Genomic DNA, 19,368 nt, shown 5'->3' on the forward strand with positions numbered 1-19,368 from the left:
ATAGCAGTGGGTGATAAAAAATAATAAAAAAAATTCTGTTTCATTTCACTTTAACGGTGCTTTCCTCCACATTTTTCTTTTTTGCATTCCTTTGAAACAAGTAATATGAATTTAAAAAAAAAAAAAAAATCAATTCCTACTTAGGTCAACAAAGAACAATTTTATTTCAGTTACTTTTACAATTACAATTTTAACTACAATTAAGTTTAATTACAAGTTTTATTTAATTAATTAATTAATATTAGAAAAAACTGCATTAGCATCAAGAGTGATTTACTACAAGTTTTAAAAAAAATGTATTTGAATTTGAATGGATGAATAAAAACTATTTTATTAACGGTTGAAAATTTGAACAAGATATAGGGAGAGGGTGAACTAATAGTGGGAATTGGAAGGGGGGGGGAAAGGGTGCGTGGTATCAGACAACTATAAAAGTATAAATTGGGTGACGTCGACAACACTTGCTACCACGTAATGTTCTTTCTGGAATTTATCTGATACCGAGAATTTATCTGACCCCCAAAATATAGGATGCAGCAGAAACCTGGGAAATATGGTCCCCATAGTTTGGTCAGGAGAGCTATCCAAAGTTTGAAACCCTTAATGTTAATTTTATTTTTGGCGTGTTTCGCCATATCACGAGAACTTCTTAAGCAAGTTTTTTAAAAATAAAAAAAGAAACTTTGAACACAACTCTAAAATTTGCTTGTTTAATGATAAAACCAAGCAAAATAAAAATTTTATTAAATATTTATTATTTTAATCAATAATGGCCACAAAGATTATGAACTGTAAGACATAAAATTTTTTACATAATTTTAAAGAATGCAATTTCATATTGCAAAATACAAAGAAAGGCGAAAGCGGTCGAGTATTTCCTGAGAAATCGAATTTTAAAAATATGACTTTTTTAAAATTTGATTTTTCAGGAACTAATCGACCGATTTCGCTCAAAGTTTGTCTTTTGCGATGTGAAATTGTATCCTTTAAAATGGTGCAAAAAATTGTATGTCTTACAGATAAAAATTTTTTGATTATTATTAAAGAAAATAATAAAAAAAATAAAGTAATAAAAATTATAAATATTTAAATTATTTTTTCCATAAAATTGTCTTTAAATAAATGAATTTTATATAATTGTGTGCAAAAAATTTTCCAATTCGCTTAAAAAGTAGATATGGTGAAATACGTAAGAAGTAAAATTAAAATTAACGAGTCCAAACTTTTATCCATTTTCCTGATTAAACTATTGAACCATATTTCCCAAATGTCTGCAACATCCTATATTTTGGTGGTCAAAATTCCGAATCTGTCGGGGGGAAAAAAAGGGTTTGTTTATACAGAACATGTGCGTTTTCGTGTCTGATTTTTTTAGCTTAAAATATCGTCTTGTTCATCATAAATAAATTTATGTATTATGTATAAAAGCAATTAGTGTATTTGAGGTCACTCCCTTGAACCATTAAGATTGAGTTTTGAAACACGAAGTTCACATTTTGAACTGATAAAGGAAATAAGTTTTATTTCTATTTGTTTGCTAAATTTTTTAAGTTCAAAGCTTCAAAATGAAACTTACAAATAATTAAAAAAATATGTTACGTTTATTTATTTCTTAAATAACGTTTAACCATCAGTTTTTTATGGCAATTATTTCATTTTCTTTGACCCCCCCCCCGGAGAAAACTAGAACCAGCCATTTTTCAGTGTGTGCGTGTGTGTGTGTGTATATATATATATATATATATATATATATATATATATATATATATATTTGTTAAAATTTCAGATCACTTTATAGGTATTATAACGGTTTTTCTAAATAAATATTTACTTGGCCGGAAAAAGGTTAAAAGTTCGTGCCTGGACCGAAGCCTTGATATTTATAGGGTTCTTTATTTAAATAGCCTTTTGTAATGGTTTTTTAAAAAGAATTCTGAAACTAATCACTCAGAGGGTTGTTGAGAAAACGTCGGTTGATAAATATTGATTACTTTAACACAAGTGTTCTGTTTCACTCAAAACCAAACAACACGCTTTCTTTTAACGTTAAACATATCATAACCGGTCAAATGACCGCTTAAGAACTTTTTCATCGAAAACGCGCTTATCATCTTATCGTTTTGGCACATTTGACATCATGACTTTTTCTAACAATTATATACAGTTAATAGTCTATTATTATTATTATTATTTGTAATTTGTTTGCTTCGAATACCTATATATATACCTATTATGCCTATTTCGTATACCTATTTCTGTAACTACCGGTCATTTGACCGGGAGAACAATTTATAAGGTTATCGGATCAGAAATGACGATGTAATACGTGTTCAATGTATTACATTCGATGAGTTGCACATTTCTTCAAAGACTGTTGCGTAATTAGTTCCATCAAAATAACTGTGAATTCAAATTTGAAGAAAGTACCTAAAATTTTAGATTTACCTTTTTATGCATGAAAAAGTGACAAAAACTAAATGGTTTGGTAAGTAGCTTATATTTTATTTTGATAGCTATACTTCATAGCTATACTTTCAACCGTTAGTTTTTACCCAGAAAAATATCGAAACAATCAAGGCAGCACAGGCTGTTAGAAGAAATGACATTAATTATAAGAATTATTATTCTTATATATTCTTATAATTATAAGAATTATAGAAATAATAATAATTAGAAGAAATATGTTTGCTGAAAATGTACAATGGAAACACCCGGTATATGTAAAAACTGCGTTGAGCAATGAATTAAAAATTCTTATTCTTTGTGTTTGTACTACATGAAAATTGGCACTATACAATTTTGGTTAATTATAATAAAGTTATTTTTTTTAAGTTTATTTCCTTCCTAACTTTCATACTTCCTACATTCAATCAAGAAACTAAAAGTCTGGTCATTTGACTGGCTATGGTAAAAATAGGTATACATTAAGTGTTAAAAAAGCTTTAAAAAAATAAATAAAAACTCAGTGAGTTGTACAGTTGCGTGAGCAAGCTTTTGTTCTTCCGCATATATCATCTTAAAAATGTGACGGCTTTAATCACGTGTTGAAATGTAAATAACTTTGCGCTCGTCTGCCATGAAATCTTCAAGTGATGTTTATTTATTTATTTATTTTTTGCAATTTTTAAAACATTCAGAGCAGAGAAATTCGATCAAATGTGTGGACTTGAGGTTAATTCTTGGCATAAAACATTCCATTCAAACGATACAAAATTCAAGAAATTTAAAGGAGGAAAAAAAAAATAGATTCGAACAACGGTTCATCGCACTTGTGAAAGAAAATGCCAAGTTTCCACACTCAATTAACCACGCTTTAAAAAAAAGATGAATGGGGGATACTTTTAGTAAAATGGCGATAGATAGAGTAACTGATGAAGTTGTGCTCTTTGGAACGTTGTTGTGTTCAATAATCGTTTTCAGTTTAAATCAGGGTTATTCCTTAAAGCGGAAGCGATAAAAAATAGTTTTAGTTAATGTCCATATCGTGTAAAAACTATAAATTACATATAAACTATCATTTCCGACCAGTGACGTAGTTTCAATGTATGCTCGAGGGCGTTATCTCCTTCTAATATATACATATATATAGTGAAAGATAGGGAGAACACACACAATATAGTACAATAAAGAAAAGAGAGAAAAACGAAGAAAAATAAGAGAATATGTTTTACTAACTGCGCATAAACTAAAAGCATATAGTACTCATAAAATAAGTTAAAATATAGAGAAAACAGGGAAAATAATAAAAATTAATGAAAAGAGAAGACAAATTATTAATATAAAATACTTTTTAAAATATTTAAAAAAAATTTTTATTTATTTATTTCAAAAAACATGAAAACAAAATAAAGAAAAGATATCTTTTCATCAGCTCACACGATTATATATCCTTGAGCACTCCTTTCTGCTGCTATAATCGTGTGATCAAATGAAGTTATTATATCTTTTCTTTATTTTGTTTTTTTTTTTGGCTTTTTTAAATAAATAAATAATAAAATTTTTTTAAGTATTTTAAAAAATATTTTATTTCAATAATTTTTCTTCTGCTCTTTTCGTTAATTTTTATTATATTCCATGCTTTCTCCGTATTTTAACTTTATATATATTTAACAATAATGAAATTATAACGCAATTTATTTCAAAATTACTGAACGTCTGGACAAATAGTTTCTCTTGAGTTACTTAGGCTAAGTTTGGTAGTACTTTCAAAATGTTTGACTAAATTTAGGGCAGCATTAAGTAACACCTAAATTTTGATTAAAAAAGGGTGATAATACTTAAGAAAAAAAAAGTTGACACTCACACAGCATAAAGAGTAAATTGTTAAGTTCCAACATTTTTAACTTTTTCTAGATAACTATATTTCAAGTTTTATTAGGAAAAGTCAAATTTATGCAAAATATTTACAAAGTATTTAAGTTTCATTTTATTGAATTAATTTAAATTTGTGCTTATTTATTCATCCTATTTTTTTTTTCTTTCGGATTTCTTAACTTTTAAATTCATGAAAGAATATATTTGACTTTTTAAAGCTTGCACAGTAAAAAAATTCATGAGTTATTAAATTTTAAAAAACAATTAATTTTTTAAATAGCAAAATTTAAAGCTCAAAAAATTTGTATAACATATACAGAGGGTAGAAAAAATAATGGAAACACTTCTGAGCATATTTTCATATTTCTCAATAAGTAATTAAATAATCATTTTATAACTTCGGAAGTGTTTAGATCATGCAATTTCTCGTACTTCTCTTTGAAATTTAAAGCTTTTAGAGGTTTGTGGAACAGACAGTAAATTACAACACTATATGCCAAAAAATGTAGGTATAGATTTGTAACTTGTAACAATTATTTTGGTTATTTTATGCAATAATTGCGCAAAATTGAGTAATCCTAGCTTAGTTATTTATGGAGATATGAACAGTTTTAAGAAAGCTATTTTTTTTTTTTTTAATCCATTGGCAAAAGGGATCTTGTTTTGGGTTTTATGGCGTGCGCACTTTATTTGGACGTCATCACACTTTTCAACTATGTTCAAGAGTAATAGTAAGCAGTGCGCATGCGTCGTCATTGCATGCGTTGCTATGGCTACCGCATATTTGATAATTTTCTTAGAATTCTTTATTTTTTTTTTTATTTTCACCAACAGTCATTCTTAATGTATTTAATAATAATTTAAAGTATTTTTGTATTCTTTTTATTATTAACCCTAGATTGCCCAAGGAAGTCATTTTGACTGCTTTTTCATTTGCAGATAATAACTGTACAGATAATGTACATACAGATAACTGTACAGATAATAATGCATTAATTATTTTTTTCCAAGTGAAGTAAATTTTTTTATTGTTAATATTTACTAATAACTTGTTACAAAACTGTAAATAATATACAGAATATTAAAAATTAATTAAACAAATTTCTTTACACATTCGTTATTTTTTCACAATCCTGTCATTTTGACTGCTTTTGGGCAATATAGGTATAGACTAAGTTTCAGTCTTTCTAGTGTTAACTTACAATATCTTGCTTGACGTTGATTTCGATGTAAATATGAATGCTGAAGAAGGGAAAGTATTTTGGGACGTCTTGAAACACGTATATAGCCAGGATATGAAAGCGAATCCGACGACAAACATCAACAGTTTTGCAACCCATGATTTGAAATGTTGTGGCGTTTAACGCAGTCAAACCAGAAAGAAAAAATTATTTGACTAATGGGTAACCAGTGATCGTAAAAAAGCGATCACAATTTTTTTTTTGTTTTTTTTTTTTGTCTTAGGTTTTTTTGCTATAACTTTATTTTGTATCATGAGACAGAGTTAAATAGCAAATGACAACTCCTTACAATATAATGTTAATACACCAAAATATTGTGCAAGAAAGGAAAACTTTCTAAAGAAAAGATGCTTTTATGGGGGATGATTCCCACCGATACCAGTGTCATTTTTAATAAATCTTGTTTAATAATTTTAAAGTAAATTTGTGGAGAATCCTTATTATTTTGAGCCTTTTTTTAAAAAAAAAAAAGTACGAACATTACTTAAAAAATTGCTTGAAATTATTTAAATTTTTAAGAAATTCAAATAGGACTCTTTTTTATGATAACAAATACCCAGCAGAGGCATGCATGAATGAAAGGGGTGTGCAGTTCTTTAACCTCATCGAAATAAAATAAAATATTCGATACCAGTTAAAATCCGCACCTATAGTCTAAATGTATCATTTGCAAGATCATTTTTTCGGGTAAAATTAAGCATACAAAATTGTTCGACGTCATTTTCACGTGTATAAAAATAAAGCTAAAGCAAGTAGAATAGTTAGATAGTAAAGAACGGTAATATGGAAGAAATATTATTTTATTTATTTCACTGCTAATATCTTATTTCGAGCCGTGGTGGTTCAGGGGATAGAGTGCTCGAATCCAATCAGAATTATCCAATCAGAGTGGATTTCCATAAGCTGATTACAATAATCCTTAAGTAGGGCGATTTAAAAGAAAGATATTTTGAAGAAGATATTTTGTTAATAATTTAAGAGAGCCGTGGTGGTTCATGGGATTGAGCGTTCTCCTTCAAATGAGGTGAACCGGGTTCGAATCCCAGTAATGGCTGGTCGATTCGAATTCCGCACCTGGCTGGTACCGACCACAATGCTGACGTGAAATATCCTCAGTGGTAGACGGATCATGGGTAAAAGTCCCCTTGCCGTCAGGCTAACCGTGGGAGGTTCTCGTGGTTTTTCTCTCCATGTAACGCAAATGCTGGTTAACTCCATCAATAATGTCCTCCGTGAAGGCAAATTTCTACCAATACTCGATCCAAGAGTTCCCTTGTCTTCTGGATTGAGCTCAAAATGACAAGGCTACGGAGTTGAACATTAGTAGTCGTAAACCCAAAAAATTGAGTCGGATGTTCAACGACAGTTATAAAATAAAATATAAAGTGACTTAGCACATAGTTTTCAGATCATTGGGTTAGCACATAGTTTTCAATTTCACATAGTTATAAAATCATTGGGAATGATCCCAAAACAAGGAAGTTGGGTTTCGCCAAGAGACATTGAACGTCGATTTTGTTATTTGGAAACACTTCAATGGGAAGTTCTACTCCGCCTGCAGTATTCACCAGACATTGCCGCCTCAGATTATCACCTAATCCGGTCGATGGCACGTAGTCTCTCTGAGCAGAAATTTACATCATTTGAAGAAACCAAGGATGTAATGCAAATGCTGGTTAGTTCCATCGAAAAAAGTCCTCCATGAAGACAAATTTCTCCCAATACTTTATCCAGGAGTTCCCTTGTCTTCTGGATTGGGTTCAAAATGACAAGTCTACGGAGTTTAACATTAGTAGTCGTAAACCCGAAAATTGGGTCGGCTGTTCGACGACGATTATAAAATATGTTATAATAAGGCATATTTTTTATGAATTTCAAAAGAAAGACTCAAAAAATATTATTTTAAAAAGAATAAAAATGAAATATATTCTTAAGATTTTCCGGAAAACCGTTTGTTGCGTTGATGAGTTTTTGAGGATTTTACAGAAAAGTTATAAAATAAATAAAACAAGCATAATATTACGCTTAAATTGTAAAACCCGCTTTGATAATTCAATTTAATAAAGATCGTAATTTTTTTAAATCAATTTTTGCGGAAAATATAGAGCAAAATACGGTAAGAGTTTTATTTTTTTTTAAAAATCTAAATAAAAATTCTGTAATTTAAAATAATGTCTATGTAATAATAAGGCATATTTCTTATGAATTTCAAAATAAAAACGCACAAAATATGATTTTAAAAACAATAAACATTAAATATTTTTGTAAAGATTTTTAGGAAACCCTTTTTTTTTTTGCATCGATGAGTTATTAAGGATTTTGCAGAAAAGTTATAAAACAAGCATAATATTATGCTTGAATTGTAAAACCCGCTTTGACAATTCAATTTAATAAAGAGCGCAATTTTTTTTATCAATTTCTGAGGAAATATAGCGCAAAATACTGTAAAAGTTTTAATTTTTTTAAAGAAAATCTAAATAAAAATTATCAAATTTTTAGGATATATTTGATATTTTCAAACGTTTATAATAAACCGTTGGTGTATTTTAGCATAATAACGAAAAATTAAAAAAATTACCACATAAGAAAAATTCCGTAAATTTTTCGAACTATTCAACAATGTGCTATATTTGTTGCACGTTAAAAAATACACGCAGAGATGCCAACTTGCTCCGCTTTATAAAATAGTAGTACTTTCTGGTGGTAGCGAAATTTAAGTTACTTTTAGTTTAGAATTTTTCATTTTAAGTAATTTTTTCCTCACCAAGTATCAAAAATTATAAGTATCATATAAACGTTAAAGCATCCATCTACTGGTTACTCTATTAAAAAGCAGGCGTAACTATCCTTCCTTGACGAATTTTACTATATAATTTGCTACCACTTTATTAAAAAACAATTCCATGAAGCGGAGCAGTTGGCATCCGTGTACACGGTAAAAACATAAACAATGCATGTTTGATTATGAATTAATTAATTTTTAATTACAATTGGAAACATTGTTTGAACTTACCTTCCCATATTCAATCCAATTAAGAGAGAGAAAAGACCTTGACTTGAAAGGTATTGACACTACAAATGAATTTTGGGGGACAAGGTCAGCTTCCTTTATAGTTTCTGTCACGCCTCATTCCCTCTACCTACATCTCTTCTCTTTTGCATCTTCTTCTTCTTCCACCTACGCACGCCACATTTGGCTGATTATCCCGCTTAAGATGCAAATCTTTCCTTCATGAGCATTGGCTTCATTAAAACTAGGAATGTGTTTTAAATGGCCCTTCTTAAATGTTCCAAATGTTTTTCTTTCGTTTTTTTTTTAAAAAAGATAAAATTTTTGCAAATTATTGATCTCATATTTTGTTCGCAACTGCCTACTTTTAAGTCGAACTTCTTTTTTTTTTAGCACTAGAATGTCCACAGGTCGTTTTGACTGCTTTTCAGTTGCTTTTTCATTTGCAAAAAATGTACTAATAATAATGCATAAATTATTTATTTTTCCAAGTGCAGTAAATTTTTTTATTCATGATATATATTAGTAACTTGTTATATAATTGTAAATAAAATTAAAAAAATATTTAAAATTAATTAAACAAATTTCTTTACACATTAGTTATTCTTCCACGATGCAGTCATTTTGACTGCTTTTGGGCAATATAGGTACTATATACTAAGTTTCAGTCTTTCTAGCGCTAAAGTAATTAATTGAATTTTGGATAAAATTTTGTCGCCAAAACAATTTTTTCTTAAAAATGGAATAAGTCCATTTCTAATAATCAAATTTAGAAAAACTTTCCAGTGTTAAAAAAAAAAAAAAAAAAAAACCATACACTATGCAAATTTAATGATTCTCCAAAAAAAAAAAAAAAAACAGGTCTTAAAAATTTATTGCTCAGTTTCTTTCTAAATTATACTTCGTTAGTAGGAAAAATTAATTAAAAAAATTTTGATCGCCGAAAGGCGATCACAGGTTACCCTCAGGCAAAATGGTCTTTGCCTATATGATTTTTGTTGTTGTTGCTTTTTTTGTGATATTCACCTGAATTAGCATTGAAAACGATCTAGTTTGAACTGTAGGTTAGAATTTCTGATTCTTAATTAAAACAATAAAAACAAAAATATCGTTCAAATGATGAAATTATCTTTTATTCACAACTCAAGAAATATTTATGGGATCTCTCTGGTCCCATATCTCAAAAGTAAACTCACCCCACTTAACAAAGTTAAAAGTGAAAAAAAGAATTTTAAAAAATTATCAAACAGCAGCGGTCGCCATAGCAACGCATGCAATGACGGCGCGGGCGCACTGTTTACTATTACTCTTGAACACAGTTGAAAAGTGTGATGAAGTACAAATAAGGTGCGCAAGCCATCAAAGGTACTAAAATAGATATTTTTATCTGAAATTTACGGAAGCAAATTTTTCGTAGAAGTTTCAGTACAACAATGTCGCTTACTATAGACAATGGGTTTCCAACACTTTAAATAATTCACCACTGATTTTAAAAATTTAGACTGTTTTAATTTTTTTTCTTCAAATTTAATTCAAAATAAGTTTTTGGCCCGTCACTCTGCTGTTAAGACTACAGGTCAACCTGCACTGCAACCCCTGCATTTTTTAGTGCAGATAATATCAACGCCGGGAAAAGTGAAAATACTGGTACGGGAAAAGAGAAAATACTAGTTGAAGAACTATTTCAATACTAGATAATATTCGGGAGGAGTTAATCTATTCTAAACAATAACAATTCACTCTAAGGAAATTTATCACGGTGAAGAAGCAATTCAATATAAAAATTGCATCCGTTAAAAATAATTGGTAGTTATGGATTTTTATTATTCCCGGAAAAAAACAAAAAAATGAAATTTATTTGTTACTAGTTTTTACTCCGGTGCGCTGCCAAGATGAGACAATCTAGCGTGACCCACCGGTGGTCACCCCGGCGTGAACGTGTTAATAAACAGTATAGGATATCCGAAATTAATTATATTTTGTTAATATCTCTTTGAATATTTAAATAAAAGAGAAAACGTACATAAGTTAACTTAAAAATATATTAGAAGTTAAAACTACGAGAAAAAAAGAACAAAATTTAAATTATGTTCTCAAATCCTAAATTTCTCGATTTTCATTGCATATTTACTTAAATTAAAGAATATATCAACCTTTTAAGTGAAATTTAGGAAAGTCACGAGGGTAGAAGAGTTTTAACATTAAAATCGTCAAGTTAGTATTGTCTTCATCTTTTTTCGGGCAACACACAATTTTAAAGACATAGCAGTTTTAATAATAAATATTATATGGCGAGTTAGAATCTTAAATAATTCTTCGATACTGAACCAAAATATCTATGATTTTTAATGTGCACTGAATCATTTAACGATTCTCTCAAACTCCCCTCAGTAAGGGCCGGGATAGCCTGGTCGGTAGGACACTGGGCCCATGTCCAAGAGGTCGTGGGTTCGATCCTCGCCGGCCGTCTAGTAAATGGTGACTGAAGCACGTTAAATCTGTTCAATCGCAAAGTCATCCATTTTCCCATTACAAATCAATACCTCTGGGGGTACTGATCCGTCCAGGAGTTTCCTTCTCTTCTGGATTGGGTTCAAAATTACACGGCTGCGGAGTTGAACATTAGTAGTCGTAAACCCATACATTGGATCGGCTGTTCAACGACGGTTATAAACTATAAAATAAAACTCTCCTCATTGAGCAGCAATGGCTCAGGGGATAGAGCGTTCGCCTTCCAATGCGGCGAACCGGGTTCGAATCCCAGTCGATGCGAATTCCGCATCCGGCTTGCGCCGACCACAGTACTGACGTGAAATATACTCAGTGGTAGACGGATCATGGGTTAGACTCCCCTTGCCGTCAGGCTAACTCCACGAAAGCAAATTTCTCCCAATACTCGATCCAGGAGTTCCCTTGACTTCGGGATTTTGTTTAAAATGACAAGGCTTCGGAGTTGAACATTAGTGGTAGTAAACCCAAAAAACTGGGTCGGCTGTTCAACGACGGTTATAAAATTTAAAAAAATAGTGCGTGGAGTCCCTCCGCGCGGAAGAAGTTAAACTTCGCAACCTGCGACGTTAATTGTAGAAAAATCAGCAGTCGTAGAAGAATCACTAGTTCTATTCAACGACTCTTTTTCTTGCTCCACTCCCTTCCGTGCTCTGTAATCACGGTAATATTGTGCATTTTTCCCTCGTCGACCTCTTGAACCAGTGGAAGAGCTTGTGGTTGCCTCATCGTCTCGCCCTGGAAAATGTATTTGTATTAATAATGTATGTGAATGCGTCATAAGGTAATTTCAGAAGAGAAAATCTAACAATCAATTGATATTCACAAGAGACGTACCTTGATATACCCTTAAATCAGTCGCATTGTCCGTGGGATTGTTTTCACTCATTTTTTACAATTGTTATCCACTAAGTTTGAAAATAAAAAATACTACCCTGTTAAATTATATGCGTATCAAAACAAACTAAAAAAATATTTATAGAAAAACAATACTTTTATGACTTTTATTATTTTTATGCTAGTGAGAGCCAAAACAATATGGAAATGAATGAGGGAAAACTGGATCCTACCACGCGATTTCCCGGCCAATAAAAATGTTGCGTTAAACGTTTAACGCAACTTTGTTGGAAGTCGCATAAGAAGTATAACTTCAATAAAACTCTCCTCAGTACTTTCTTCCTCTGAAAATCTGAATCGCGTACTCTGGGGGAAGGGGACACTCACTATTTGAACCTACGCTATAGATAAAAATGCTGAAACCAATTGTTATAAATTGGAATAGAGAAAATAGTTATTTGAAAAAAAGGTGAAGACTTAATCTGACAAAGAATAAAATCAAACATGCATGTGTTATCAGTATAATAATTTTTAAATTTTTTTTTTATGTGCATTTTGGTGCAGTTTGGATAACACATTAAGCTACTAACGCAATCTAGTATCCCTTTCTCTCTTCTTAGACAGCGATGCTAAAATAATTAAAATAAATTCCTATACAATTCAGCCTTTAGTCAAATAACAGAAGAAAAAATCTTTAGTTTTTGTGTTTTTAAAACAAGTTTAGAAATGTTTAAAATGGAGTTTCAGTAATTTCACTCTTGCATTTCTTTGTTTGCTTTTTTTAAAATAAGGAAAAATTTTACATAAAAAAATAAATAATCTGCATGGGTAATAATAATTTGCAGCTGCTGGGAATGTTTCTGCTAGAGGGGTAGTTACCCTCTATCTAACGTTTTCTTGGAAGCAGTGTTATTTGTGAAAAAAAGTAATTATCCATCTTATTTTCTCTTCCTGATAATCCTGAGGGTATTGATGCTACTTTATTGTTAGTTTGGTTTCCTGTGGCTAACATTTTCATGAAAACAGGATTACCCGGAGAAAAAAAACAGTAGTTATGCCTATTTTCAGTGGTGGAAAGAAACAAATTTAAAACAATTGAGATTAGTAGGTCTAAAGGAATGGAAGACGAATAAAAACGTTCGTTTTCATGCGGAAACAGAAAAAGTTGCGTCACTTAGACTTCCGATTTTTCGCTTCGCTGATCAAGTTTTTTTCCTTGAATGTGACTCTAAAATTAGAAAAATAAAAAGATGGAATAATAAAGATGGATGATGGATAAAAGATGGAATTTCTTTTTTTGAAACATATCAAATGTAAGAAGTTGCAATATACACTCGTATATATAGTGTTCAGTCCTAAATGAATATTTTTAAGAATCTTGTCAAAAACAAACGCTGGTCCCGCAGTGGACTGATCGTTAAGACACGGTTCCCAGCAGATCACTGAAGTCAAGCATCACTGGCTTCCGTCAGTGTGCGGGTGGGTGACCACTTGGATCACTTTGCGTGGGGACAGAGGGTGTGCGGTATGGGTCCTCGTTAAACTGTTCTACCGTAAAGTGCTCGACTTCGCGCGCAGGTCGTTGGGCTACCGAATGCGGGGGTGCCATCCCCTCTCCAGATTATTCGGTAGATTATTTTATTTTAACAAGAATAAGTATATTTATGCTCAGAAATACCCGTGGCTGTTAAAAATGGTATTTTTTTTAAAAAAAAAAAAATTTCTTTAAGTACATTTAATTTATCCTCGTCTACTTCTCATTTTCGCAAACGATACCTTTTCCATGATCCCCCCCCCCCTTACATTCAATAAAAATCTAAATTATCGCACCTCATTTAATGCGAGTGAAAAAAAATTTCATACAACCAAATTTATAAATTTAAGAGCGCTCTGTAAAAGGAGTGACAAACGAAATTTTCTATCTAAATTCAGACCCTCCATTGACGCTTCTAACTCAATAAATTTGTTTCAGAAATTTCAGTAAGTGTCTCCTAAAAGATTCGACTCCGCTCTTGAAAACTATAAGAGAGAGAAAATATAAAATTTACAACAGGGTGGTCCGCCGTGTAAAAATGAAAATATTTTTCATTTCACGCATGAACGAAAACAATGTCTTTATTTATTTTATTCGCCTATTTACAACAATCGTCATGCTCCCAACACTATATTAGGTATCATCCAGAAAAATACGGTATATCAAGATTACATTTCAGTTTCTTCTTTTTCCAAAAAGTAGTTTTATTTCAAGTGTTCTATTTTCGGCGGAGAAAGAGGTGGACACATAACCCAGTTGTCCATTTCTACTCTCTTTCAAATGAGGTTATCTTTATATGAAAGCGGGAGTTGTTGGTCAGCAGCCCTGGGACGAGAATTTATTCATATCGTTTAGAGCAGTGGTGCGACACCTCCAGAAGAGGATTTAGCTCATTGCCGCCTTTGGCACCATTTCGAACGCCATCTTCTTTTGACCACGCAATGGAACATTCATTAAATCCGACGACCCCATTACAATTTCGAGATTTTCATTATCCGCAAATCCTCTTTTTCTTCTTCTATTTTTGCCTAATTTTAGCTTAATATTACAAACCGGATACAACGCTGTTTTAAAACGTATTTTTATTTTTACCCGAAGAAAGGTTTTAAAAAGGAATAATTATTTTAATTCCTAGTTGTAATCTAATTTTTTCTAGTTAAATTGAGTTATAAACTTAATTCCTAATTCTAAAAAAATTTATTATGGAACACACACAACACACGTGTCATAATCATATTGATATACTTCAATTCAAAATTGCTGGTAGCCGTCCCCACTTAATTACATATCGGATAATCGAATAACCGGTTTATAGGAATAAAATTTAACGGAACCAAATCATTATGCATGAAACTAACGTTAAATTTCCTCGTTTAAACGGATGCTTGTCGTTTCTAGTCCCTGCTTAATTGCATAAAGAGTTACTGAAAAGAAGAAATTTTTTTTTTTTTTTTTTAAGAAATGTTTCACCTGTTAGAATGGAATTTCCATTTTTCAGTTAAGAAGATAAGAATACTAGGTGGTCACTTCAACAAGGACTTCCTGTTTGTTTGTTGCTCTATATAGGTATTATGGTTGCTCTACATGGGTACATAGGTATCTGTATAGGTAGGTACATCTACATAGGTATTAGGGGATATACATTGAAGTAAATGAAGGAGGTTTTACCCTTCTTTTTTTGGCTTACTACACTCACACATCATTAAGAATGTAAAAAAGGTACAGAGTGATTTATTCTGTAGTCAAGACTTGCGGTCTCCTCCTGGTGCGCTATTAGCTTTGATAGGGAAGCTTAAAAGCTTGAGCTATTAGTTTTAATAGACTAGTGCGCAATCAAGGGTCTGTTTAGAAGAAATTTGAACCTTTCACAAAATATCTTTTTCATAAAAGCGGACCCTTCACAAATTAATTTATCTTTTAATCGGACCCTTCACAAATTTGTCTATCTTCATTATTGTTTTGCTAATCGAATATACCCTTCCCGGGGGGGGGAGAAAGACGGTTCGAAACGAACAAAGTTTTCCAAGTTTCCCTAAGTTTGAATTCCAAATGTAGTATTCTAAGAAAATATTACTATATTTACAAACATCGTGCTCACATTCTTATTGATATTAAATGATAAATTTTTTTTTGTAAAAAAATAATGGATCGATTTATAATTGTTCATAAAATAAATTAATAGAATATTATGTAAATAAAAATTAATTTCTGGCAATATTTAAATTAAAATATTATAAACTTAAGAATTGTTTAAATTTACTTAATGCGTAACACATTAAAAGTGATGCATTACTATGTTGTGTTATTTAAAATATGTCAATTGAAACTATTAAAAATGTGAGTGATTTTGTTTCCATTATTCGTCCGAAATGAATATTCTGTGTTGAGCAGTATAGGCTAAATACCAAGTATTTGTATCTTGCATCTCGAATTTAGTAGCAGCAATTGTTGAGCATAACCTTGTATCTATTTACAGTTTAAAAACTTCTTGAAAAGGTTTTCAGCAATTTTTGCAGTAACAGGACCCTATTTGCACACATTCACAAAAGCAGGACCCTGGTTGAAAGAATGACGCATACTTTATATTCATAAATTATGAGTAGTTTTTTTTCAAAATTTTATAAAAACGGGACCTTTCACAAAATGTCTGGACAGACCCCTGACAGTGTATTTTTTTCTTAAGTAGAATAATCATTGCTTACTCCCATGAACTCTTATGACATTTATATTTTATGATGGTAACACAGGCAGTTTTAATTACAACTGTTTATCGATCATAAAATAGAGTTTATTTAATCAAAACACTACACTACACATTAAATATTATTAAAAAGTAAAATTTCTCATAAATGTATAATTTAAGATTGAATAAAGCACTCCCCTTTTAATCGAATAACCCGCTTAATTGAAAAAGTTGGCTGCAACCAATGGTATTCCTTTAACCCTCTCGCGCCGACTGTCACAAATACGTGCCAGCATAAAACCGTATCAACCAGGGTAAAAAGATAAAACTGGTAATCAAAGTAATTCTTTAGCAGTTTATTTGTGGGCGGAGTTATAATTGTTTGATTTATTTAATTCACCATTACTTTGTTCAAAATAAAACTATTTAGTTATACTTTGAATTAACATTGATTATATGTATGATTAAACTAACAATAATTAAAGTAAAAGCAAAGTAAGTCTGTCAAATTAGAAACTACATTTAAGTTACCGTTTTTTATTTAATTACGTCCTCATCCTGATTTTGTACGAATGCTTTTCTGAATCACCCGTCCCCAAGGGGTTGAGCAGGGTTGATTGTACTTCAATTCAAGATTGTTACTATCTTAATTACAGCCAATAGAATTTCTATCAATGGTTCATTTTATTAATTAATTCATTTATTAATTCAAGAAAACGTTAATGAATAAATTTAATATTTATTTGTTTTTTAGGAGGATGTTACAACCTGTGGATATTTTACGATCTTCGGGATAAAAATGCAAACTTAGTCGAAATTGTTATAACCTATATTTAGCGCAATTTGCAAATATTATGATGTTGATTCAATTTCATTTTATATAATCATTATTTAGATTTGCTCAGAAAGAGAAAAGAGTTGATACTCAGAAAAAAAGAAATCAGAAAAAATGTTATTAAAATAGGGTATTTTTTATTTTAACGGAATTGTAATTTATGATGATTTGTGCATGGGCGTCATCAGGAAGAAGGGGGGGGGGCTACAGTCCCTGGTCAGTTTATTAGGCGCACTCTAAGATTCCATGTAAAATCTTAATTATCAGGTGATACTATACAGCTTTATTGTTTTTACACGACTGAAACAGGTTTGCACTTGTTTACGTTCTTGTATCAATTGGTTAAATTAGATAACATAATATAAATTAGATGATTGAATAAATTAGACGATATATTATATAATTATAGAATATTTATTATATCAGGTATTATATGAGTATATAAAAATAATTAGATCAAATGATTAGATGCGCTGTAGTTGTTTTAATAATGACATGTTTTGCGCGAGTTTATAGGCAATACTTTTATATTTAAATATCCATGCGATGGATTTTTATTCGGGAGATTTTTCATGCACTTTCTATTTGTGTTTATTTGTAACGTATTACATTACAATGTTAACCAATTGATACACAAACTTAAACAAGTGGAAACTGTCTTATAAAAACAATAAAGCTGTATAGTATCGCCTGCTAATTATTTTACATGGAATCTTATAGTGCGTCTAATAATTTGGCCAGGGACTGCAAATGTTAGTTTGTGCAGAAATAGTCACCACTTTTCAGACAGCTAACAAACAGAAATAGAAACAAGCTGAAAGAACTGATTTAAAAAAAAGATATGGTTAAGTTTAATCCTAACTTGAAAAGGAAGAGGAAAAGATGCGAGGGATAAATATTTCTCTAAAAAATAAATTATTATTTTTCTGACATTAGTTAAGAGAAGCATTCTCAGCTTATTGAAAAGAAAATATTTCGTTACGCTCTGCTTTGTTTTAGTGAAGTGTAGGTGAATTGGGGCTATTCCATGAGGTCGCATCTCATCTCTCTCTTTAAACCCATCTTTTATTTCATTCTAATTGCAGCTGCTTTCGAATTCAGAACAAACCACAAAAGTTTACCCTTTCTCTCTCTCAGATTGTTCGCTTCAATCATAATTTACAAATGGCTGGCGAACCTTTATAAGCTGGAATTACTCTTAGTTTATGACTATTTTTTATTACAACATTTGTAATTAACCGTGATGTAACTCTTTCGATCGTTCTTTAGGAACGATTTCTGCTCATTAGCCAAAATGGTCGCCATTTGGCCATAAATAGTTAGAAGCATGGTAATGCAATTTAATACAGTAAAACCTCGCTACAACAATATTTTTAGGACCCAATAAATATACTGTTGTAGAGGGATGTATTGTTATATATAGTTTGTCTGAAAGAACTCCTCCCGCCACAAAGTCTGAGACCGTCTGGTGCTATGGAAACGAGAATGGTGCATTTTAAGGAGGGTAGCTTCACTCTAGGACTAACACAATAGACAGAAGAAAGAGATTCCCTTTCTCTCGTAGATCTGAGCCGAAACCACTCCAAAACAGTGACCCCGTACCCCCACTTGAAATAGTCATACCTCGTTACCATAGTCACCGCCACAGTTCCAGATGGATGTCTGGGGGAGTTCTTATTTCAGACAAACTATAGAGGGCCTACATACTTTGGGGACGGACTAAGATTTTTTTTAAAAATTTTAATACTATATAAGTATTAACTATAAATGTATATATTAATTTGCAGATAGGTTAATTATGGTAAAATATTAAAAACAATTGAAATAAAATAATATTGCAAACATACCTGAAAACTGTTTTTATTGAAAATAATCCGATATTTTTGTTTGTTTGTTTATTCTTCTGACTGTTAAATCGACCCAAAAAGTATGCATTGAGTTCAAAGTACGAAAATGATTTTCGTTTGTGAATGGTGATCCACCCACTCTCTACGGAAAAAATTCTCTTTCAGGTGTTAATGCGATGCTTGTGTGTGACTCATGATCAGCTTTTAACATGAAGGAAATGAAATCAGATAGGAACTCATTCTTAAGAAATGTGACTCATTCTTAAGAAATAAAATTCTAAGAAAGAATGCTCTTTTGGTGGTCAGCAGTGAGTCTTCTCTTGTCAGAAAAAAAATGGCAAAAGAAGATAAAATAAGATTTTTTACACTATTTGAAAACCAATAATAAATCGAGAAAATAAGGTTGAACTTGGAAAAAAAATCATTTTACAGAGATTTATTGCTTCAGAGAATATCGTAATATTGAGAGGAGGATAACATTAATTCATATGCAAGTTCGTCGGGACCACGAAACAGTATTGTTATAGAGGGAGTTGTTGTTGTTGTATCGGATATCGTG

General features: G+C 31.0%; 1 protein-coding gene across 2 annotated transcripts in view; it reads right to left on the bottom strand.

Moving 5' to 3' along the window:
- Nucleotides 1–18,940, bottom strand: part of LOC107456501 (uncharacterized) — a 29,152-nt gene extending 10,212 nt beyond the window's left edge. Inside the window, exon 1 of one of the 2 annotated variants that reach the window (XM_087149453.1) lies at nt 18,810–18,940. Coding sequence is in view for 1 of the 2 variants with exons in the window: in XM_016074372.4 (XP_015929858.1) it covers nt 8,569–8,576 (8 nt within the window). In the remaining variant the exon portion in view is untranslated. Of the gene's footprint in view, nt 1–8,568; nt 8,726–18,809 lie in introns of those variants that run through there. The other variant, XM_016074372.4, reaches the window with a different exon arrangement.
- Nucleotides 18,941–19,368: the final 428 nt, after the last annotated feature.

Source organism: Parasteatoda tepidariorum, chromosome 8, assembly GCF_982258835.1.
Source record: "Parasteatoda tepidariorum strain Cologne lab strain chromosome 8, Ptep-v5.0, whole genome shotgun sequence".
In the NCBI taxonomy this organism is placed as follows: Eukaryota; Metazoa; Arthropoda; class Arachnida; order Araneae; family Theridiidae; genus Parasteatoda; species Parasteatoda tepidariorum.